Source organism: Etheostoma spectabile, unplaced genomic scaffold (assembly GCF_008692095.1).
Source record: "Etheostoma spectabile isolate EspeVRDwgs_2016 unplaced genomic scaffold, UIUC_Espe_1.0 scaffold394, whole genome shotgun sequence".
Classification (NCBI taxonomy): Eukaryota; Metazoa; Chordata; class Actinopteri; order Perciformes; family Percidae; genus Etheostoma; species Etheostoma spectabile.
In genome coordinates, this window is record NW_022605599.1 from 205866 (window position 1) to 230336 (window position 24471).

General features: G+C 44.6%; 1 protein-coding gene and 1 long non-coding RNA gene across 11 annotated transcripts in view; one reads left to right on the forward strand and one right to left on the reverse strand.

Moving 5' to 3' along the window:
- Positions 1-24471, forward strand: part of LOC116686557 (nuclear factor 1 B-type) — a 71584-nt gene that overhangs the window by 31131 nt on the left and 15982 nt on the right. For 4 of the 10 annotated variants that reach the window (XR_004331295.1, XM_032511570.1, XM_032511568.1 and 1 more), the window contains exons 3-10: positions 7219-7275; positions 9656-9724; positions 12776-12896; positions 13721-13842; positions 17201-17335; positions 17532-17701; positions 19985-20123; positions 21520-21602. Coding sequence is in view for 9 of the 10 variants with exons in the window: in XM_032511570.1 (XP_032367461.1) it covers positions 7219-7275; positions 9656-9724; positions 12776-12896; positions 13721-13842; positions 17201-17335; positions 17532-17701; positions 19985-20123; positions 21520-21602 (896 nt within the window). In the remaining variant the exon portion in view is untranslated. Of the gene's footprint in view, positions 1-7218; positions 7276-9655; positions 9725-12775; positions 12897-13720; positions 13843-17200; positions 17336-17531; positions 17702-19766; positions 19770-19984; positions 20124-21519; positions 21603-23037; positions 23237-24471 lie in introns of those variants that run through there. The other 6 variants (XM_032511572.1, XM_032511569.1, XM_032511576.1 and 3 more) reach the window with 4 other exon arrangements.
- The window catches only part of LOC116686558 (uncharacterized), a 28158-nt gene continuing 9781 nt past the window's right edge, over positions 6095-24471 (reverse strand). The window contains exons 2-3 of the long non-coding RNA XR_004331296.1: positions 13577-13581; positions 6095-6106 (exon numbers count right to left, since the gene is read on the reverse strand). This is a non-coding gene — a long non-coding RNA (uncharacterized LOC116686558). The remainder of the gene's footprint in view (positions 6107-13576; positions 13582-24471) is intronic.

Consider the following 24471-nt stretch of genomic DNA (forward strand, 5'->3'; position numbering starts at 1 on the left):
CACTTTCAAAAAATCAGTGTGTGTGTGTGTTTACGTCTACATCTAAGAATAATTTTTATTATCAGTAAATCTTTTGATATTTTTTTTCAATTAATCAATAGTTGTTAAGTCTACAAAATGTTTTCAAACATTTTCAAAAATGCCCATCATAATTTCCCAGAGCCCAAAGTGAAGGTTTTAAAAACTTGTTTTGACCTTCAAACAGTCGCAAATTCAAAGATATTCAGTTTGCAGTGATAAAAATGTTCAAATTTGAGAAGCTGAAACCAGCAAACGTTTGAAATTTGGCATAATAAAGGCTTCCTGAGATGATCACAGTTGTAAGGGATTGATTTCCCATCCAGCCGCGAATTAATTCAATGACCAATTGTTTCAGCACAAAGAACTTTTGATAATCATATATGGATATATCTGCAACATGCAATGTGTCGTGCCAGGTGCTGCGGAGGAGATAAAAGGTTTGGGCAGCGTGCAAAAAGGAAAGTGACAAGAATAGAAAGATTAGAAAGGATACAGAAAGAGGAAAAGAAGAAAAGGAATGTAATAAAAAAGTGAAAGGAAAGGCCACATTGTGAGAAAAGGACAAGAGGGAGAGAGAGAGCGGGAGGAGGTGGAAACATTAAGTGGGGCGCAGTGTGCTGACTGGAGGCCAGCCTGCTCATTTTTCATGGGACAGATGAGCCACTGTGTCGCGTTGTGTAGTTTGTCTGCAGCTTGGCCGCTGACTGCATCCCGCATGTACAGCGCAGATCAGCTCGCCGCGGGGATGCTGGGTGCGTGCCCCTTTTGTGCACGCATGTATGTCAACGTGTGAGTTAAACGTGCATATGTAAAACAGCATTATAGAGCAAGCATTCGGAGCTGCTTTTGATTTTGTCTATTTGTATGCCCGGAGTATATGCATCTGTTTAGAGGTGGCTAAACTTTATTTCACAAATGAAAAAGGTGGGGAAGTTGAATTTAGATGGGTTAACTCTCATCTGCATCCTTGGTTCTGTGGCTGTGTGTCCCTTTGTGCTCGCCAGGTTCTTCCTTCTCCACTCCCGGGCCGGTGTGGCTAATGATCCGTCAGACCATTCAGTCCCTTGTTCAAGGCCCACTCGCCACTGAATGCGCTCCCTCCCCGTCCACACTGTTTGGTGACCTCAATGAGGAGCCTGTTGTCCCCCCGGCTCGGTTAAAATGCTCTCCTCCTTTCACGGCCGTGAGAGTTTACTGAGGAGAAGGCACAGAGACTCTGCGGAGAGAAAGAGGGCCCGCTCCTCGCCGGCATTAGTATGCACCGATTAGAAACAAACACACACTGATGATCCACACACATACACACCGAGGTGGCAATGCTCACATTGAGAAGAGATGCACACGCATGCAGAGAGATACAAGTGAGCTAGGTCACACACAGTCAACCACACACACATACACTGTATGGCTTCTCATTGTTCTTGTCTGGGCTGGGATCCCACTTGATTCCATAAGTCTCAAAACCCTGACAGTCCTACTGTGTGTGTGTGTGTGTGTGTGTGTGTGTGTGTGTGTGTGTGTGTGTGTGTGTGTGTCCCTGCTCTATTGAACAAGTCTGTGGTGTCTGGCTTGGAGAAAAGAAGGCAAAATGTCATTGTTCTCACAGACGTTTCAACTTTGCCCCTCTCACTTTCTATCTGCCATTCTCTCGCTTTCGTCTGAGAGTGTGTGTGTGTGTGTGTGTGTGTGTGTGTGTGTGTGTGTGTGTGTGTATCTGTGTGTCTGTGTGTTTGAGGGTAACTCACCCAACTGTACCTGCATTCCCTGTCAGTGGCAGTCATTTGATAGGGTGGCCGTCTGGATTACCAGGTGCTCCTTTTAGCCAATAAGAAATACTTGCCTTGTTCCAATTATGAGATAATCATTACAGTGTCACACAGTGTATGGACACCGCTGGGGGAACACATTCATAGTTTGTCAAAGGGATTACAATGCTGTACATTTTTGTCTGTGCAGAAGGTATCACTGATTATAATTCCAACAATAATGCATGGAAGAGGTCGTGAGAGAGGCAGTTTTCAGTACTTGGTACTCAGTTCAACACCTAGCCCCACTAAATACACAAAAAGTAGGTAAATCAGTAAAGTTGCTCCACATTTTGTGTTTTTTTTTACTGTTTAATTAAAGCTCATCTTCCGTGTGAGACAATGCCACCCTAAGATGGCGTCCTATTTGGCTGCTGCATTTGTCTTCCCTTTCCCCTCTGCGTCAATATCACTTTGCTTTCGGCCAGGTCAGGTGCCAGCCCTTTGCAGAACCCCATGCATGAGTCCGGGTGGTGGGGCTGAGAAGCCAGAATTTTGTGTGTGTGTGTGTGTGTGTGTGTGTGTGTGCGTGTGCGCGCGCGGTGGGTGTGCAGGATCGGCAGTGGGGGGCATCGCCAGTTGGCAGGCTGGCACACAATGGCTGGCATGATAAGATCCTCCCAATTCTGTGGGCAGATTTCCTCGCCCATATCTTTTGTTTGGCTTGTTTGGGTTGCGGCTCATCCTGATAAAGGCCACTTTGTTTAGACAACAAAGCGGGAGGGAGGGAGAGAAGAGAGAGATAGAGAGACAAAGAGATAGAAGCAGAGAGAGAGAAAGAGATGGGGCATTAAAAAGGCGGCAAAGGGGGGAGAGCACCAACACAGATGGAGATATTTAAAGAAAGAAAGAGATAAGTGTTAAAAAAGGACATGAGAGGGAAAAAAAATCAAGAAATTTGAAATAACACAGTGTGCTCTTACGGTATCGTCACAGAGACACCCTGAATAGCAGATATCCACTGAGGCTAGTATAAAAAGATACAATAGAGGAGGGATACTGTTGCAGGGACAGCGATAGACAGATAGCGAGAAGAAGAAAGGGAGAGATTTGGAGAAGAGAGCAGGTTCTGCCGGCTGTTGGAAACCAGCCCGGGTGGTGTGAGGTCATCGCCAAAGCTGTGAATGATAGAAACCAGGAGCAGAGGAGGACGCGGGACAAAGTACACACTCGCACACACATTCCAAACCGACACATGTACAGTCATTTACACGTACTGTCAAGACTTGCATGACCCCGTGCTCCACACACAAACACGCGCATATTTTGACTGTGCATTTCCAAGGAAGGACAAACTGGTCTCCTGCAGCAGGAAGGGAAAGAAAAGCAGGAGGACGCTGAGCAGAACGTCTGCTCGGCCACATCAAATATTTACCCAGGAGCAGCTGTATTGTCGAAACATTACGCATCGGAGCTGCTCCGTAATTAGGCCGATATTTTCAGCCCCTCTCCCTCGCTCTGTTTCCCTACTTCTCTGGGAGTCCACCCCTCTCCACCTCTCCTCCACACTCCCCTCCCCTCGCCTCCCCGGGCTGCTGAAATGCGTCTTGGCTCAGGACCCATGCCTCTGGCAGCCAGAGTGCTATACATGTGCACAGAACCCCGCTCGGCATAAAATGGCTGCCAGACAGGCTTCTCCTCCTGAAATGTCGACAGCGGTATGCATCTGCAGGGTGTGCGTGTCGCGCGTGCGCACTGTCTTTTTTGTGGGGGACATCTGTACGTGTCTGCAAGTGTTTGCGGGCTAGGGACGTGCACCGCCACTGTCAAAAAAAATAAAAGTGTATATATATATAAATATATATATATGTGTACTGTATATGACGAAAGTTTCCCAAAACTATGTGGCTAATTTAATCCACACTTAAATTAAAACACACATGGTATGTGCATGTGTGTTCCAGCAATTTAGTGGGAACAGAATGGGTAGAGTGCCAAAAAATGAGAGGGTGGGTTGGGAGAGTGTGCGCGAGTGTTTTAGTGATTATAAAATCCAGGCGAGTAAAACTCTTGGGTGTGGAGAAACCTCACAAGCACTGACAAACTTTCTCACCGAGCCAGATTTCTGTTGCCATTACCCCTAATTGCCCTAATCGTTACAGTGGTATGATAAGTATCCCACCGGACAAGAAGGTGTAAGAACTCGTGGACACATCCAAAATACCCACAAGCCCTCTCTTCTACTTTTTTTTCCTTGCTTTTTTTTTCTTTTTGCTGAGTAACAGCAGATAATCAGATTCATTCGTGGTGCTGTTTTTTCCCCTCTTCCTTCATGAACCGGTTTGTTTATTTAAACAAGTGGCAGGGACGGAGGGTGCCAAGAAATGTTGTTTTTGGAAAAGGGCCTGTCTATGTGCGTCTTTATGTGTGTGTGTGTGTGTGTGTGTGTGTGTGTGTGTGTGTGAGAGAGGGCGTGTGTGTGGTGTCTGGCCCTGTGATCGAGGCCTGCCAAGCTCCCAGGGCAAAGCCCAGCCTCCTCGACCGCAACTGTTTATTTACAGGTTACACTACTGTTTATTTGAAGACTATCGGATTGGCTGAGTTTTGTGCACAGGACACCTTTTAGATCCAGATACCAGGCCTCAGGCTCAAAATATCCCACTGCTTCACTTTATTTCAGCCACTTTCTGAACTGCATTTATCTTTTAATTCACAGGCAATTTATCTGCACTGAAATCCCACCTAGTGTAATCCCGAATGATCTTTCTTTGATCCGTCTATGGTCTATTTTAAATACCTGTTGAGTGAAAAAAGGGATTTGATGCTAAAGAAAGTGTTTAGTAGAAACAGTCCGCACACTGGCCTGGCAAATGTGCAAGCGCTGTTCTAAACAATGTAATCACCCTGAAGGAAGATGGAGCATGAAGCTGCCCTTCTCGGGTCAAAGGTAAAATGTAATGCAATAGGGGAGGTGTTTCCAGCCCTGGCGCAGGCCTGGCAGATGCGCCATATGCTTGCAGCCCACCTTGAGTCATCCAGGTGGTCTCTCCTGGTGCTACAGTGGGGCCTCGTGCTGGAAGATTCTGCCTGAGATCTCTAATTGCCACCGCCATCTGCTCTTTTTGTCATGGTTGCCTGTTCAGTCCTAGAAGAAGGAGGGGAAAAACAACCAAAAACACAACACTCTGATCCGGTCTAAATGAACCGGGGCACCTCTCCCACCTCTCCCACCTCCACCTCCTCGCTCCTTCTGTCCTCCCACCACCTTTTCAGCGGTTACCTCCTCTTCACTCTCCGGTGCTCTTTTCTCTTCCCTGGCCCGTTTTCTTTCCCTCTCAGCAGTTCTCAGGGCGCGAGCGTAGACTTGGCAGTCGTAACGAGACTGATGGATGACTCTGAAAGTGGCATGGGGGGGGGGGGAGAAGACAGGGAGACAAGGCCGCTGAGCTCCCTGCAATCACTTTATGGACTGTGCGCTGTGCCAAATCCACACAAACCTCCGCTCGGCCACAAAAGCTGCTCGACACACACGTGTGTGTGTGTGTGTGTGTGTGTGTGTGTGTGTGTGTGTGTGCGTGCGCGCGCGCAAAGAGGCAACTTCAGGGAGCCGCTGCGCATTGGTCCAAAAGGCAAAGGAAAACTTCGCTGACTCCAGACAACGACTCAACTTTTTTTTTATTTCTGACATAATTCACTGAAACGTATTAATCTTAAACAATTTGGATAATCGATTGAATGGATTTATAAAAAACAAATGCTCAACATTATGTTGTTCCAGCTTGTCAAATTTGAAGATTTGAAGATTTGAAGATTTGAAGATTTGAAGATTCTTTGTTATAAATAATGGAATATTTTTAAATCTGTTGATTCGACAAACAAGCCACCTTGGCCTCTGGGAAAGACTGATATTTCTTTAATTTCTGCAATTGTTGAAACAAACTAGCTGCTTTGAAATATTGAAACTTTTCTATGTGTCCACATGAGAGATTTTACAGAGGTCCCTTAAAAAATGAAAGACTACTGGATAAGAAAGCACAAGTCACCCTTGTGTTTTTTGTCTTTAGGAAGCAGAGCGGAGATGTATTGTGAGACCATAACTTGTACATTACTCATATGTTTTCAGGGCTAAGCATAGTGGAAAAGGGGGATTTCTTTTTTTTTTCTCCTTAACGTATGGTCCCGTTCCCTCCCTACTTTGTCATTGTTGAGCTTCAGCCAAGAACATTCTGTTTTTGCAGTGCTGTTTAATAGTCAAATTTAGGAGAAGGGGAACAAGAGAGAGAGGGAGAGACACACACAGAGAGAGAACAAGTAAGGGATAAATCTTTCAACTTTATTTTCTTCTTTCTCTTCCACCCCCCCCCCCCCCTTTTTCCTTCTCCCCGTTGCCTCTGTAACGCAGCTCACGAGAGCTGCGGCAGGAAAAGGGGTGTTGTTGCAAGGCGAGGGTATCTGAGTTCACTGCTTTTAGCTTCTTGTCTCGGCTCTCTCGTGTTAAAGACATAGATGATAATCTCCCTGCTGGTTCTCGTTGGGCCCTCTCCGCCTCAGGGGATGTGTGGCCGTTTTGGATCATTATGGGGGTCCATTCAGACGCCGTCATGGACATGGAGCGGCAGTTGCCTGCCGCAATGTTGAGTCCGTTTTTCTTTCCAAAATACAGCATATTGTATCACAGATTGAAAATCGGACTTGATTTATACATTTCATCTTGGTGTTCCACAAAAGGCCCACGTGCCTGTCAGTGATCACCCAGAGCAGGAACCGCTGAGGGATGATAGATTCCCCTCCCGTCGAGGCATCGAGGTAAAAGTCGTCAGTCCGGGCCGTGTCAGACCAAAGCCTGCGCACCGTAGCCGGTGGAAAGAATTCCACTCATGTTTCCTTGTATTTCCCCGCCCCTCCTGCGCTCCCTCCACGTTTTGTTCTGTGCTCGTACCTTGCACAGCAGGACCGAACACATTCTGTATCCCCCGCCTGCCCCCGCCCAACACTCCCTTAGCCCCTTTGAAAAATTACCCAGAGGTCTGCCGGTAAAAACTTTTAGGCTATCCAGTGTCAGACACAGGGCTTTGCCTTCCCATCAATGATAATGCTGTTCAAACAAAACGGTCTTGTTTAAAACGCAGTGGGTATGCTCGCTTTGACGGGGAGATAAGGAAAAACATCAGAAATACACTCTGTCTTGATGAGTGTCTTGACAGAAGTTATTTCTTTATTTTAAGTGCACTCAGTGAGTTTGTAACAGGCCAAAGGTGTGAGACAAACTGAGATAAAAACATACTTATTTTTTTATTAGAAGTTACAGGATACAGTGTTTTCACCAAGCCACCAGGTTACCTTTGCTGGAATTAACCTTTGCTGACAAGAAAACCGTGTTTCAGTAAGATGGCATGTTGTTGTCCTTGTGCTATACTAAGCCCCCCCCCCTTCCATCTCTGTGTGTTTGCAGACTCGCAGCAGTCAGGAAGTCCCAGTAACAATGAGCCAGGCAAGAACCCTCTTCCAGGTATGTACAGTACCAGTCCTCCTGTCATCGCTTTATTGTTCCTCTGCAGCTCGCCCTCTGTACAGCAGCCTGTGTACACCATAACTTACCTTAGTTTAAATATTGCTGATCTACTGTGAACTCAGTGACTTGCAGTCAAAATAGCCAAGCCCTTACTTTAAAAAAAACAAAAACCCTGTACTGTACTGCCTTAGGTGCTTACCATGTAATGTCTTTAAGACCGTGGGATCCAACAACAAAAAAACACGTGTTTTCCTGCAGAAGTGGTATTTTCTTTTTCAAGCAAATGGAACTGCATAAATATGACCATCAGTGTTAACTAGATAAACCAAAGCGACACACTGTTGTAAATAATAATTTACAACTTGAAGGAACATTTTGAGGCTCAGCTTTAACTTTGCATAGGGCGAGGAGGAATACTACTAGATTGGATCATTACAGTTGAATTGTCTTCATCCCGATGGTAACGTCAAACACGGTGTAAAAAAAAAAAGAAGAAGAAGAAACGAGACGAGAGCCGCCAAAGATCTGGAGTGCAAGTGTTACAGCACATTGCACCTTTGGCGGGTAGCTGAGTGTGTGTCGTGGTGAGCCAGCTGTAGAGAATATATTCTCTGTTGTTCCCCCGGACTGACCCGCTCTGTGTCGTCACAACATTGGAATGAAAATAGTTTGAGAAGTATAATTAGTTTTCTACCTCAAGAGTAGGTTGCGCCGACACAGGTGCCAAGGAAAACATTGCAGCGAGCCAATGACTCAGGCCTTGGAGGCCCTCTGCAGTGGCAGGGCTCCCTGCAGAAAGCCGTTGGCTCACCGGAGGCAGTACGCTACCTGTGCCAATCGAGCCGCCCGCCTATCTTTCTGGCATGGCCCGAGTGCCCTTGGCTTTGCATCAAAGCCGAGTCGGAGTCATTTGGGTGTCAATAATAACTTGTCTGACTGTTTTACTTGACTTGCAGCCTGTGAACAACGTCGCTGCGTCCTGGGCAGGTCACACAGAACGCAACAAATGCTTAAAAAACGGCAAGATGTATAAAGTAAAATTTATAATTATCATTAGTGCAGTCTAAAAATAGTTTCCTGAATACAGAACACAAAAATCTTTGCTGTGCTGAAAGAACCTAATTGAGAATCTAAAGCTTATTAAGCTTGGAAAGAGTAAATAATCGTCACTCTAAATACTGCATAAATGACTCTTTAAGGTGGGATTTTCTTTGCTGTGATACTGTATCTTAGCTCAACAGGGTCCGTATTGACAGTTATTAAGGTTTGCTTGTATATGTGATTAAATAGGCAGTGCCCGTGGCTCAGCGCGGCCTCATTGGTTGTACTCCCAGCAGCAGGAGTTTCTGTGTCACTCCCTCTCTCCTCACACACCTGTCCTGTCACTCTCTACTGAACTGCACCCAATGGTGTGCTGCTGTTAGTCTAAACCAGGGGTCTTCAGCGGTTTTTAAGCCAAGGACCCCTTAGCTGAACGGGAGACGGAGCAGGGACCCCCTTCTACATTACAAAATGAAGTTGGATATTAAAATGGGCCTAAAATAACATGCTGTATGCTTTTAGCTTAGAATGCTAAGCTATTCAAATAGCCTAATAACTGTTGGCAGGATTTTATAAATCATGTTACAATGATAACTTACATGTGGTATAGGGGATTGTGAGGATGCACTGTATTTGTGGATGGATGCTAATAATATAGATTCATTTTAGGACTTTGAAAAAACTTTTAAAATGTAACAGTACTTTGACGGCCCCCCCGCTCTGTTGAAGATCCCTGGTTTAAACACTTCAACTGAAAAACGGGCTCAGTGACTGTGAAGTCTTTTGTTTTTAACTTTTATAATACGCTCATTTTCAAGTCAACAATCCACAGCTAGATTCTCATGGAAATATGAATACGTAAGGATGATTTAGAGCTTTTGAAGACAAAAAGACACGTGTGAAAAAGGCTAGGTTGAAGAAGGACTGATTAATTCTCTCTTTTTACCATTTTTAAATAATATTACATGTATGTGGTGACGGAGCCTAAATCCCTTTGTGGCGATCTGTACCTGTATATTTGTCTGTGTTTTATTGATGTTGGTTAAATATAAAATGTAATAAAAAAAATAAAAATAAAAAATAAGATTAAAGAAAGATTGATGGAGCACTTGAAAACAAGACATTTGGAATTTATTCTTGGGTTTCAGACTCAATTATCTTTATTGACAACTGACAAAATGTCAATGGTTGAGAATAGTTGGGCGTGTTGAACCCAATGTTACTGACGATTTCACATTCAACTCTGAAAAGTATGAAAGTATTTCATAAATAACATGCATGACTGTGAAATAAAAAAAATGATTTCATGATTTTCTCTATGTCCCTGTGTCTACAGTGTACTTGGAAGACAGCTTCATTAAATCAGGAGTCTTCAGTGTTACAGAACTGGTGCGAGTGTCCAGAAGTAAGTACATACAGTAGCCGTCATATTCTAATCTTTTGCACCCTGTACACACACACACACACACACACACACACACACACACACACACTGATTAGACCTGCTCACGTAGAAGCTGGGCGGCACTGCCCTGGGGATCACACGAGGATACAAAGTCCACGTACTTTCAAGAATGTGTGCGGTGTAGGTTTCCCTGCCCTAACAGGTGCAACCTAGTTAATATAAGGAGGAAGTCGGTCTGTGCACGCCCACGCGTTCTTGAGCAGAGGTCTAATCAGGTGACTAAAAACACCTGTAAATCTGTCCTTTTTCTCAAAAGCACACTGATGTTTAACGTTTTTCACATGAACAGAGCTTTTCTACGGATCCCAACCTCTGTGTACTAACTGAAATCCACCGTACCACTGCAGGGCGGTAAATCCAGTTTGGCCAGTCTGCTTTGCAATAAGAGAACACTGCTCAGCGGTCTTTATGAGCCTATGTGCATCTGTATGGACTTGTCTGCCCTCCGTAAAGCCGCTGACGGTTGTTCCTCCGGCAGTCCTCCTGCCTCCGATAACTGAAGGCACCCTGAGGTGCTGTTTTGCTGTGCACAAAGACTCCAGTCACCCCCAATAACCTGTGTTTAAAACAAACATGCCTGTGTTGTGCTGTTTGTGTCTTGTAGTATGCACCAGTCTATTCCGGTCCTCTGGTTAGACTCAGAGTTAGGGCGGCACGATATAAGGAAAATATGCGATAATCATAATTATATTGCAATATTACTCGCAACGCATAAAGAGATATCAAAGGGTACTCAGTTTTGCATTTCTGCTGCTTTCAGTATTCTTCTACAATACCAAAAAAATGCTTGTTAAATTTAAAACAAATGAAAGGAAATTATTTCCAAAAAAGAATTATGGACAAATTGAACATTTTATTGAATATAGAAGGCACCACAAAAAAAGAATGACAGTTACATTTTTAAGTGCAGTTTTCTGCTGATATTTTCATTCAACTAACACAAAAAAAATCTGTTTTTGGTTTATTGCAATAGATCCCAACCTTTCGCGATGTGTATATTTATGCCAGTTGACGTCGCGCTGACGATAGAAATCAATATATTGTGCAGCCCTACTCAGAGTGGTGTGTGAGTCCTATAACTTCCAGATTATAAAGAGGATCATTTTATTCCCTGTACACAGGGTTTCCACATGTAAACTCCTCAAAAATAGTCCCTAAAAACCTCACTATGTTTTGTCTATTCACATGCAAATGCATGGAGAACAATCAGCAGTATCAACGCTGACCTTGGTCTCTGTTTACCTGTTGTATCAAAGTGTTTCTGATGTAGGAGCATGGTCCAGGTTGTCACATACATCGAGCTCTGGAAGGCCGAACCTACTCCTTTTTCGAAGCCCAGGGACTGAATATCCTTTGAACGGCTGTGTTTTTGTTTAGTGTTTAATTTGCCCCCTGACCAGATGGCCACTGAGCTGGCGTGCTTGCTCTCATGTGACCGAGCCCGGTTTCACTAAAGCCGACTGAAGTCGAGCTGGAATTTTAAAAAGGTCGACGGACGCACAGGAATTGTCACTCACTCAGCCGGTCACTCCCTGGGAAGATTTCTAAGCAGCCGCTCGTCCGTCATCGCGCGTCTCTCCCAACTCTCCAGGCTGTTGAGACATTCTTTGAAGTCCATCAAAGGGAGCTGCGGAGTTCAAGGCTGACTTGCAATCCAGCTTTTTTCGACGAGGACACTCATTAATGCAACAGGAGCCTCGGCTGCAAGTGTAAAGATATTTTGTCAACAGAAAAAATGTAGACGTGCACAGGCAAGTGAAACTGTTGACGCACATTTGTGAAGACAGTACATTTCCCCCGTATAAAGTAAGAGGAGGTAATCTGCTATGATTTGCAGCGCCATTTATGCATTTACTGTTTGTTTTTTTTAGCTTCAAAGTCAAAGCTCGGATTTTTAAATGAGAGGACTGGCGGGGCAGCCAAGTGGCATTGCAAATACTCTGCCAAGCCAGTAAGAGAGAAACCAGCACAGACAGATATGGTTGGGGGTATCCTCAGCTATGAATGAAAAAAAAACAATGGTCTTGTGTTCAGCGTCCTCGGGCCGGATGCATTCCTCCACAGACAGCTCGGTATGGGTAGCAGCGGGTAGGGGCCTTCGCCAGGGCTTCAGTGGGCTGCCAGGGCGGAGGCTGGCGGAGTGATCGTGCCAGTGGTGAACCTCAGACCACAACAGACGGCGCCACACACTCCATCCTCTCATCGACTCCAAACCAACCAACCGCTTGGGCTGCGGGCTGCCTCGCGGCCCACACACTGACGAGCGAGACACATAGAGAGAGAGAGAGAATGAGGATGGGCGGTGGACTCCTTTTGTTCTGTAAACACTGGCCTGGCCTCCCTTGAAACAATACACCTCACCTTGACCGCAGTGAGAAAAACCACACCTTTGCCACTGTAAATCAACACGCGAGGAAACTGCTGAGTGTTATATTGGAGCGCAGCGGAGTGAAGAAAAGGTCGAAGATTGTTCATCCAATTTTGGATGCATTGCAAATTGTAGTATTCTGCCACAGATGGTCTTCTTTTGGAGCTTTCAGCTGTAAAATACACTATCGACCTACTGCTGTTTATTTACACATTTAGTGTATTTTCAGTGCCACATTTAAATAAGACTGGACTCAAAATTAATAATAATGGTAGTAATAAGTAAAATGTTCACATACGGATATTCATACATATTCGAAGTGTCTTTCTGCCTGCAGAAACAACCACTTTGAGAAGCAGCGACTTCACTAATCAGAGTGCTTAGCAGAAATGCTTGTGATGGTCAGGCAGTTAACCTGTGAATGGGGAGCGCTTCATTTGTTACAGAGGGCCTCTAAACACAAAGCGTCAGTAACAGTCAGTCGAGCTTTTGTGCAACTAATTGTGCGTCTCTAGATGTGAGGATAGGGAGAGACGCACTCCATCTAACACTGCAGACACTGAACTCCTTTACAGTGGTTACAGCCTAACCGTCTCTCTTTGTTTTCTCCGTGTCCTCTACAGTGCCCATCACCCACGGTGCTGCGGTGAACTTCTCCATGGCCGACATGCCCAGCCAACCCTACTATCATGACCTGAACTCCAGCGTGGGGCTGCATCGCTCCCTGTCCTCCCCTCCTGGCAGGTCAGTGGAAGGAACTGCAACCAAAGCGTTTTTGAACAAAGTTGTGTGTGTGTGTGTGTGTGTGTGTGTGTGTGTGTGTGTGTGTGAGGGGTGGGCCTTCTATAAAAACATCGTGGCAGTGACATTGAATATTATTATTAACACACAAAAAATGAACACGGTATATGTTTTTTGTTTAGTCAGTGCAAAAAAATAAAGTGAAAAATGTGCAGCTAGCTGTATCCCCTTGCCTCCAGTTTTTATGCTAAGCTAAGCTAACCATCTCCTTGCGTTAGCTTCATGTTTAGCATATAGCTAGAAGAGTGTATCACTCTTCTTGTGTAACTACTTTCCAAATATTTGTCAAACTATTCCTTTAAAGCTTTAGTGCGTAACTTTTGATATTAATGAACGTCCGTTACCTTCAAGCCATCGCTAAAGGAGTTGCTACATAGCTAATTAACACTTTCAGCTCCACTCAACTCTCTCTGGATGTCTCCGTGTGACTATGTTCAGAAGCGTCCGGTGACTTACCTGCGCAGAAACTCGAGTGAATATAAGGTTTTTGTAATCCTCCGTGTCCTCCTTGGTTACTAGCAACTGTGTAAAGGGGGCGTGGTGGGCAACCAAGGAAGGCTTGTATCATGTGGACGTGCCGACAGTTTTGTTGTCATTACTTAGAATTCCTCATGGAGGGTTACAGAAACTACGCACTATAGTTTTAACTATACACAAGTTACTCTGCATCATCATCATCATCCACACACGACCCCAGAATTAATACAGACATGAACACCAAAACAAGACTGGCTATGCTAAACCATAAACCTCTCCATGTCCCACAGCAAAAGGCCCAAAACGGTCAACATGGAGGAGAACATGGACACCAGCCCGACAGGACCTGACTTCTACTCGTCACCCAGCTCGCCAGCCAGCAGTCGGGCGAACTGGCACGATAGAGAAGGAGGTGATTTCCCTCTTTTTATCTTTATTTACCTATGGGAGGTTTGTCCGGTGTGGATGCACTTTGTCAGTCGTACCCACCACGGCATCACCATCACCCTGCACGGCAGAATTTAACGAGGGACTCATTTCACCCTCATCGCATGGAAATAGATTTGATCAAAGCGAACACCTCGCGTTGTTTTATCAACAGCAGCTGAACTCTCTTTAACTCCCAGCCTCGCCAGAAGCTACTGTACATCAATGCCGCCGCCCGTTTTAGTGCACATGAACTGCATCTGGTTTCTCTGCACATGAACCTGTTCAACCCTCTTAAAATACACACCATGACAGAGATGGGCCCAGGCATCGCCAGTCATATAAATGTTTAAACCCATTTGAACTGCTGTCTGAATGTAAATCTCTATTCTCTCGCACCTGTCGCCTACATACAGGAAACATTGGATCCCACAATGCAGAGTGTCCGTTATGAAGACAAAGTGTTCCAGCTGAGATTCACAACTCGTTGGTTATTGTCATTACTGATCAACTTTATTATAGGAGTTTTACTAGTATACAAGTGCAAGTTGTGAGTGTTCAGATGTTGGGTGTGTCATTCTTCTCCATTTACAGATAGTGGAAACACCTTGTGAGTGGCTTTTATAGAGAAATCCCAATTCCTAAACCTCATGTAGAGCGATCAGACCCCGAGGGCCAAACACGTCAGATAGCTTCTCATCAGGAAATCCGTCATCTTGGCGGAAGATGAGAGAAATTCCCCAACAGTAGAGTTTTTGATGATCCAACTTTTAGGAATTAGTTAGAAGGGAATTAAGAAATTAAGCTCACCTAATGAGGTCATACACAGGGCTTACTGGGGAAAAAAAGAACAGGTAGAGAAGTGTGTATCAGAGAAACGAGCTGTGTTTCTGCGCGAGAGAAAGCGAGATCCTCACGGGACAGCTTGCATGTCTCATTACGTTGTCTCCTGGTGCAGGGCAGAGCCCGTCACACTTTTAATTAAGGCCTCACTGTCCCATGTTTCCGGATCATTCTCACTCTCTGCCGACTTTTCTCCACACTTTGCTGCCTGCGTTTTACAAAATGTCCCACCGTTTCCTCAGCAAGGCATGCTGCGGTTTTACCTTGTGTTTTCACTTTGTGCACGTCCTTGTTTTTGTTGGAGTCCTCTTTTTTTTTTATTTCAATATAATTAGTACCGGGGCTGAGAGAGGAAAACATCAGCTGATGCACGAGAGACACCACGCTGGTGGGATGCAACCACAGCCCAATGTGGGTACACGGGAATGTAGTCTGTCCCATGCACGAGGCCTGGGAGTACTGCTCTGCGTAAACTTAGACGCTTTGGGGCGAGGAGAAAGGGAAAGCAGTGGGTAGGAAGCTCTCCAAAGACAGCCATTATTCTGTCAGGAGAGAATAAATGACACGTGGGGTGATATTAAACCCATATGAGGCCTCCCAAGTGCCAAGCGGTCATTTCGCACATGGTTGTCATTCGTCAAGAAATTGTTTCTGGTTTGTAATTTTCTCTGGGAAAGTACAGCATGAATTAAGAATTTATTTTTTTTGTGGAATTTGTTTATGTGAAGGTACACATTCAATTCAATTTTATTTTATTTATAATATCAATCCATAACAAAAGTTGTCTCGAGACACTTTACAGATAGAGCAGGTCTAGGATTTGTAAAGTCCCAATAATTCTAGTAATTCCCCCAAGAGCAAGTACTAAGTGCGACAGTGGTGAGGAAAATCTCTTTTATTAAGAAACCCGGGACAGACCCAGGCTCTTGGTAGGCGGAGTCTGACGGGGCCGGTCGGGGGTGTCACAACTAGTCTGGTCTAAATGCAAAAAATTATTATCTAAACTATTAGAGGTGTTTAATTTCTGGTAATTAATTGTCCAGTTTAATTTCCCGAGGCGGTCCGGTCGATTCTCTGAAGGATTTAATTAGCAGAAGAGAGGGGGGGAAAGCTGAATACCTCCACTGCAGAAAATATTTCCTGTTCATACACGGAAACATCGAGCAGTGATATCAATCTTCTCGATGGTATTTCTCCCTCTGACACAAAAATGAAAGCACTTAAGCCTGTATCCTCTTGCAACCTCAGACTGGGAAATCCCCCTGAATTCCAGCCACCTTTGTCTCTCTCTTTCTCTGGAGATGAGTGAGTATTCCTGTCACATGGGTGGATCCTTCCCTGTTGTGGGAGAGAAAAGGGAGGGAAAAGCCGGTAAATACTATGGAAATGCATCGACTACAGGGTGTATATAGCTTCTTTTTTTTGGGGGGGGAAAGGGGGGTGACTGTGACTGTGACGGACCAGAAAAGCACTTGATGAATGTTCATAGAAGAAGCACGAGCAGACATAGGCCGTTGCCTCTCGCATCTATTTGTTATCACGTTCCCTTCAGACACTGTCTCACCATGGAAAATTGAAAGCCGCACAGCCGTGACTGAAGAACATTGCTCATGAAAGTGTAGAACAGCAATAATGAGCAACTTGTCAGAGTTGGAGCAGATACTTTTTAGTTTGTAGAACAACAAATTCTCCAAACAAATTTTGCGTCTTCTGCCGAGCCGAGGATTATTCATGGGGAATTACGATAGCTTGTCAAACATCGTGCAAGGTCGAGGCGAGCAGATGTTACAGTGTGATGCTCTATCTAAGATGACGTGAGGGTCTTGAAATTCTTAAATCCCATTAGAGCGCCCGGCTGCTTTACAACTGTGCATCAGATCGCTGGATTTAATTGTCTGCCTAGACATGAGAAAAGCCAAATTTTCACAGGACTCATATTTCTTGAGGATATCCTGTAATTTGTAATGATTCCAGATAATTTGAGGGATTTTGACCCTTTGCATTGTCTGTAATTTGCTAGATAAATGCCGCATTTGCTAAAGACAAATATGGGTAATAATACAAATCCCAAACAGATCAAATTCTGCGTATTTCCTTTTTGGTGCTTCATTTCTTTTCTTTGTGAGAAATGGAAGAATTAGTAGAAGCTGGAGCAAAATGGTTTGATACAATTTTCAGCCACACACCTAAAGTTTAAAATGTTTATTTTTGTGTACCCGTGAAGTCATTTGATTTGATTTTTCTGTATGAAAATGGCAAACACAACACAGAACTTGTGTCACTTTAATGTTTCTCTTGTCTAGTCCTGTGCAAACATGCCCGAAGAAAACTCAAAGACCTTTGAATAATCAATGTAATAATAATTATATAGGCTAAGAAAACCTTAATTTGTCCCACAGGGGGAAAATTGCGGTAACAATATGTACACATTAATCAATGTACACATTTTCTGACATGAGCACGCATTCATGTGTGTGTGCCTGTGTGTGTTTTGCCACTAGCAGACATGTCCTCTCCTACCATGAAGAAGCCAGAGAAGCCGCTGTTCAGCCCCACCTCCCCGCAGGACTCCTCACCCCGACTCAGCACTTTCTCTCAGCCCCATCACCCAGGCCTAACAGGTGTAGGACACAGTGGTGAGTTACTGCTGTACTTCAACGACCAGCTCTCTTGCTGAATCTGGAGCTCAAATTGACATTTTTGTTCCCGATAGACACAGTGGAAAAATCTATGTCTGCACTTCATTTACCCTCTCCGATCAATGATGATCGCTTTATCTTAACTCCGTCTCGCAAACACTCTTTATCATCCTCTGGACTCTTCTTGTTGCAGTTATATCGACGAGGAGCCCCCCTCCACACTCGCCCCTTCAGTTCTCGGCCTCTGCGCCGTCGCCCTTCTTCTCGCACACCACCATCCGCTACCCGCCCCACCTCAACCCAGCTGATCCCCTCAAGAGCTACGTGCCGTCATATGACCCGTCCAGCCCACAGAGCAGCCAGGTCAGTATTTTGTATATTTTTTGTAATCTTTGAAGAAGCCAGTTTGTTGGCCTGACGTCGGAGGCAGGGTTGGCAAGAGTTCCATGGCCTCGAGTAGTCCTTTTGTTATCTTGTTGGGCTCTGTTCCCATCTGACCTAAGAGAACTTACAGCATGCATTTGTCGTTATTTCATCAGGGCCTCATTGGACTATTTGCAAGTAGAGAAACGTCATCCCGACTTGTTTTTTTCTTTTATCTGAAAATTGCTCCTGGTCATTCATTATGTCATTAGAATTAAATTTTCTCAGTGCTTTTCTTCAGAATTTTTTTTTTATAAACCCAAAATTAGACATTTTAAGCCCTTAAACTGGTAATTTGATAGTATTTTTTTCTGGGAATCCCTTAATGGACACACGTCCTTTCATTTAGCACTGAGCTGCCTAGGTTGTATGTGGTTGAATACTTTTGGTCAGAAACCTGTAATTACAACAGGCATCATAAAGAGTTAAGTAATTGGAATAATTTAGGGGGAATTACATCATAGTTAAATTAATCCACTTTTCATTTTGCAGGCAACCCCAGACTGAACTCTGCAGACCACTTCATGTGACAGAGATGCATACACAGTATTTTCAGTTTGATGTAATGCACATGACGAGGGTTATAGTACGTTCTCAGCCTTATATTTGTGGTCATGCTAAATGAAATGAAAACGTGCTCGATGTCTCCATAAAAAAGTCAACCAAACTATTGCAATTGCAGTCACACGTGACATACAAATCAGGATCAGGACGTTGTAGTAATTCAAACAGCTTAGGGCTTTTAATATATTCGGGGTATACATTGCGTTCAGTGTGTTGGAGAGAGAGCAGGCGTCTCTATAGATGAGAGAGCTGTGTGATATTTATGTGAGTTTTATATCCCCGCTGTTCTTACTGTAAACAAAGGCCTCGTAGACGGCTCCATCTCCAGAGCAGGGAGCGGGTGGGGGGGAGGGAGGGTTGGGGGGCTGTTACTCTAGAGAAAAACCGCGGGGAATGATAAAGGTTGTAAATATTTGCCGTTGCCGGGGCCCGCTCTGTGCAGAATTAACGGGCCCTCTGCTGCGGTGCTGGGAAGAAGAGAAGGGGGCGGGGGTGGGGGGGGGGGTTCGGGCTATTGAGGTGGGGTCTGGTAGAGAGAGAGAACGCTGAAGACTAGTGGGGGAGGAGGGGGGTGGGGACTACAATAACACAGCGCTTATAATCCCATGGACGAGTGCCAGAATGTTTTTATGCTTGCTTTAACGCAGATTATATTACTCTCTAATTAAAGATTCTATTCACATCGAAGGGGAACCCTGTGGACACAATTCTTTTCCAAAAAGGCCTGTTTGAGTTTTGAACCTGGGGCGGCCCTGAAACGAACGCCCCCAGACAGTCTCCAGCCGTCTGAAAGAGTAGCTCCCACTAGCTCCCTTTATTTCTTTCTCTATGTATATATAGTTGCCGTGGCTCGCTCCCCGTACTCGCACGTTCACGCCGTTGTAGCAGGTCACTCCGCAGCGCTCGCTGGGTCTTTCCACGCCCGAGTCCTCCTCACTTCCCCTTACGAGCGCCACGAAAAACATTGTTTAAAATCATGTAGGAAATCCATCGGCAATGACTGCGGACCTATTGTTCCCCCCCCCCAGAGCTTTTAGTAATAACTGTGACAACACAGACTGAAAGTACTGAAATCTTTTCTTCAGCCGGAGCATTAAGTGTAAGAGTGAGCAGTCCGGTCACCTTTTGTTGTAGATTTTTTTTTAGGTCTGTGACATCAAACACAGCGGTTAAGAGGAGTTAACACCCCCTAGAAATGAGGATAGCACATTAAGTTTGTTTAGTGCTCGCTGTTTTTGTAAAAGTGTAGTTTTTTACATACTTCTGTTGTGTAATTGCCCAACTGCATATTTACCAGTGAACAAGACATTGTACACATAAGGAAGTGGACACAGTTTCCTGTCCTCACATAAGGGTTTTAGGTTGTTCTTGCTTTTGGAGCTCCTTCAGAAAAGAAATATTGCCTTTGCTTTTTTGCCTTAATCTATCCTTCCTGTTTTAGTATGTTGTTTATTTTTTCCAACATAAGTTACCGACAGATGTTAATGTGCCAATTTATGTTCATCCAAATGTTTCCCACTGTTCTCTGATCTTAGCAAACAAAAGAAAAGCTGAGAGAGATGTAGGACTAACCCACTCCATGTTTGGCCTGAAAACCCCTTAAATCTGGACAAAAGGAAATAAAGTGTTTTTTTGCTGATTTGGGTTTTGTGTCTGCAGCCTAACAGCAGTGGCCAGGTGGTAGGAAAGGTCCCAGGCCACTTCACCCCAGTTCTGGCCCCCTCCCCTCACCACGGCGCCGTGCGACCCGTCTCGCTCTCCATGCCAGACACCAAGCCCATCACCACATCCACAGAAGGTGAGTCCCTAGCATCCAGCACTGAGTCCTCCGTCACCTACTGCACACCCCCATTGACCTCATGTCTACGTCAATGCAGCAACGGGACTGGAATTCAAGATTTTCAGCTGGTTGTTCTCACATGCATTTGACATTCTTAAAAGAAAACATCAACTGCATAAAAGGCGTCTGCAAAAGAAATTATGAAAAGAGTGTTTTACATTTTATATTTATAATTTGTATTGTTATTTTTAAGGATGCCACATACAAGATAGACAATGAAGACACCAATACAATGCAAAGACAAAACAATACTTAACAACCCCTTTAAAAGGATAATGCATAGACTGAAGAAGACGTCTATTTATTGAGTGAAAGGGAGGCAATTATGCTCAATTATGGAAAAAATATAATCACGATTATTTCGGTCAGTATTGAAATCACGATAATTTAATTACGCGTTGACTTCTGAAAAAGATGTTGCAATTTTTTAACTTAAATAACAGTGAAAAAAAAATAGAACACATCTGTGAAATTTGCCTTAATACTTTAAAATTTAAATTTAAACCAGTTTTAAACTGAGTCAGGCCCGTTTACATTGTAATGTAATGTTACTTTTTTTACCTTTCCTGTATAGTAAATATGAATGAATGAAATGAATACACTTTATGTTTTCATTCAGAACACTAGAGAAAATAAGAGCTAAATAATCGCTTTTGTTGATTTATTCAGTTTTTGTGATCATTGATTGGACAGCCCTACCAGAGAGACTATTCTGCAGTGCTAACCAAAACTAAAAAGTAACAAACAACACTGGTTTACTGTTAAAAAAAACAGCCACATGTTTTCACAGTGGTACAGAATGAGATGGAGGTGAAGCGAGTTGAGCGTCCATCGGGGCTCTTAGTGTGGGTTTCCCAGTGATTCCATTTCAGCGTGTAAAGGTCTACTTTGTTCATACGCTGTTCCAGTGTTGCCAAATGACCAGACCGGCTAACCCAGGAATTCACAAAGGGAGCATCGGGGGCCGTCCATTCACACAGGATCAGTTAGTGACACAGCGTGATGGCTGTTTGAATCCACTGAGGGACGGAGATCCTGAAGAGAAGAGAAGGATCACCTAACACAAGTAGACTAGGAGAGAAGGGAGCTTTTATCTCTTAAAACGTTTAATATAGGCGCAAATTCCTACCCAGAAGTCTTGTACGTCATGGCAACCAAAACTGGTGTGGAGGTAGTGAGAATATGAGACCAAATTTGGGTGAGTTTGCTCATCAGCTGTCAGCTGGGTTGTGACAAAGAGGGAAGCGGTCTACACAGTGAGCTCTCGGTGCTATTCCAGGGAGGAAGTCTAAATGCTAAATGCCAATTGTAATGCAAGCCTGTTTGTCTGTTTTCATGATGGCATGTTACCCAGGCTACTCAGCCCCTGGCACCCCGACGGCTAACCGCTTTGTAGGCCTGAGCCCAAGAGATCCCGCCTTCCTCCACCAGCAACAGGTGAGATTTCCTCCCCAGCCCCCACCCCTTCTCCTCCAGCACTCAGCTCACCTGCTCCTCTTTATCTTTTCATTTTCTGTCCCCCATATCCCCGCACATCAGATGCGAAATCCCTGCCCTCTGCAAAAGCACTCTGAATTGGATTTGCTGCAAGCATTAAACTGTCTCGTTAGATCAGAGCGCTTCTAGATCGGATCAGAGCACTCACCATTGGTGTAAAGAATTAGCAACATGTCACGTTTTTCAGACCCCAAAAGGATAGAGCCCTGACACGGCTAAAGATAGCAGGTTATAGTGATAATCAAATGTTTTTCTTAATACAAGAGTTAGGGGTTACAGCTGTTCTCTTTTCACTGCCGTTATTATTATTACTAACCCTACCGATGGAGTTTTATTAAATGAAAGAAAATAAAAGATCCCTTAAATGACCCACAATTTAACATCCTCAGTATGTCCATTAGATACATTTCAGTGGATTCCATTTTATATATATGTATTGAAACAACAGCACTACCATATTTCCTCTTGGATTTTTAGGATGGATGAATATGTAGTGTGAGATATCAGTTGGAGTGTGTGTTAGAGTTGAAAGCCCTCCGTCATTCAGGACATTCACTGTCACTGTGTGGCCACTACTCGCAAGATGGATGGGACATGTGGGTATCTTTGAGAGGGTAATGTGCTCAGCTCTAATTCCTTCACACATTACTTTGGAAACACACACACACACACACACACATACCACATGTAATCAGTACACTCATTTATGGTACACAGGCTGGATATTTAGTGTTGGCGTCAGGCGGTTGCCCCAGCAGCGGTCTCATTGGGCAGATGTGGTCACCCTGTGAGAGTGTGTGTGTGTGTGTGTGTGCGTGTGGGTGTGCGTGCGTACGTGGGTGTGTTTGCGTGTGTCTTTGAGGCTAGGAGTGTTGCTGTGTCGGACGGGAGAGAGTGCTCTCCCCCACCCGTCTTATTGAAAGCGCTGTTCTCAGGCCAAGGCTTTTCCAACCACAACTAATTGAATGCATCTGCACGCGGCTACATAATGATCGCTGGGTTTCTCCTCAGCTCGGCTCGCTTTTTATTTTTTTAAATTTTTTAAAGTTTAGTAAAAATGACAAAGCTGGCCTCTGTTTCCTCGCTCCTCTTTTCTGTCTTTCCTTCTCTCTCTCTGCCTTTCTTGCTCCCCCGTGTATTCCTAAAATCAGAGTAGGCCAGTGGATGTTTGTCAGCAGTCATGGGATGCCTTTATTCCACTCGGGAGGAGGAGAAGGAGAAGGAGGAAGAGGAGGAGGAGGAGGAGGAGAGGGAGGATTCACTTGGCTAATGTCGCGCAGTTTGTCTTCCACATTTTCTCGTAGAGCCGCTACTTCTTTCATTGAGGCACAAAGTGATACAGAAGACAGCAGCAGCCTGAGCGGAGCAGCATGAGCTTTGCCCCCAGACGCTTTAAGGCCTTTTTCTTTTAGAATTGTAATTTGCCAGCTATATACATATCCTCCTCAGAAATACAGTATGATAATCCCATAACAATCTTTTTATTTGATTGATTGTAATTATTCCAAATTTAAATGAACCGAAAACATACGAGTGTGTGATCCTGTTGCACTGACAAGGCAAAACATGAAGTATTTTAACGCTAGCAAAGACAAACAGCTCAGATGTCTTTGGACTTCTTAGTGATTCATAAAGCTTCTGCTGGTCCCAGTTGTTTTTTGTTTCCTGCGGTAGGATTTTACGGCCCGGGATCTGGCCTCGCCGAGCGGGTCAGCACCGAGCCGAGTGTCCCTCCGGACTGAGCGCTTTCCCAGAATCCTCTGTCATTGTCCTTATCTGGCGAGGGGGGTGTTTATTGTGTGGGATCCGTGTGGTTTACCGACACTTTTAGTTGTCTAGCTGCAGACGATTGCCGCTAGGCTCGGTAGGAAAGGGAAAGGCCTCACACACACATATGGCTAGAGAGCTAATGCTAGGACCTCTGCTGCTGTCAGAGCAGCATTTGAGGAAACTTGAGAGGAAAAACAGAAGAGTTAGAAGGCAATTTTAATTTTTGGAAGCCTGGAATCATTGTTTTAATAATGTAGCGTATATATATAGATCTCCTACTCCTTGCCCAAACTGCTGCTACGGTGTTGGTTCCAAACTATGAATGATAAATGACCTGCTAGGGAAGCTTAAAACAATTTACTTTTCAGCGCAGTGCCTGCTGTTGTGTAAAATATTGCACCACTAAATTAGAAGTCTGAAACTGGACACACACACACACGCACACACACACACAACACAGTAGGCTGTAGGCTTAAAAAAATGAAAAAAACCCAAAACAAAACAACACCACCACATGATTCCCACACCTGCTCTACGATTCCCAGGCAGCGAGTGTGTGAAAACCCTCCATTCATCTCTCGCCTTGGTTAACCCCTCGAGGGAATGCCGCCATCTAGCATTCCGCGGGGAAAGATCCGTGATCAGATGTCATTTGCTATTATCTAAGGAAGGATCCTAATCCACAATCTGCCCGCATCTGTTTTCTAACGTTCCCCGGCTCCGTCCCCCTTTCCCCCCGCTGTCTGTGCCACTCTGATGTGCCGGTGCCAGCGGACAGATGGCGAGCCCCTCAAGGAGCGGTGGCACCGAGCGTCTGGCCCAACCCGCACATTCTCTCCAAGCTTTTGTCAGGCTGGAGAGCGCGGGAGCTGCGTGGGGGTTTAGTCTCCCGACCTTCCCCTGGATACAGAGAAAACACGCTAGATGGAACAACATGCATTATTCTCTATTCAGTTTAATTAAGCAGCTAGTGGTCTATTGAGCTATTGATGACGTACAACTAATGCGTTAAATTGTAACATGACACTTTTAAGATTTG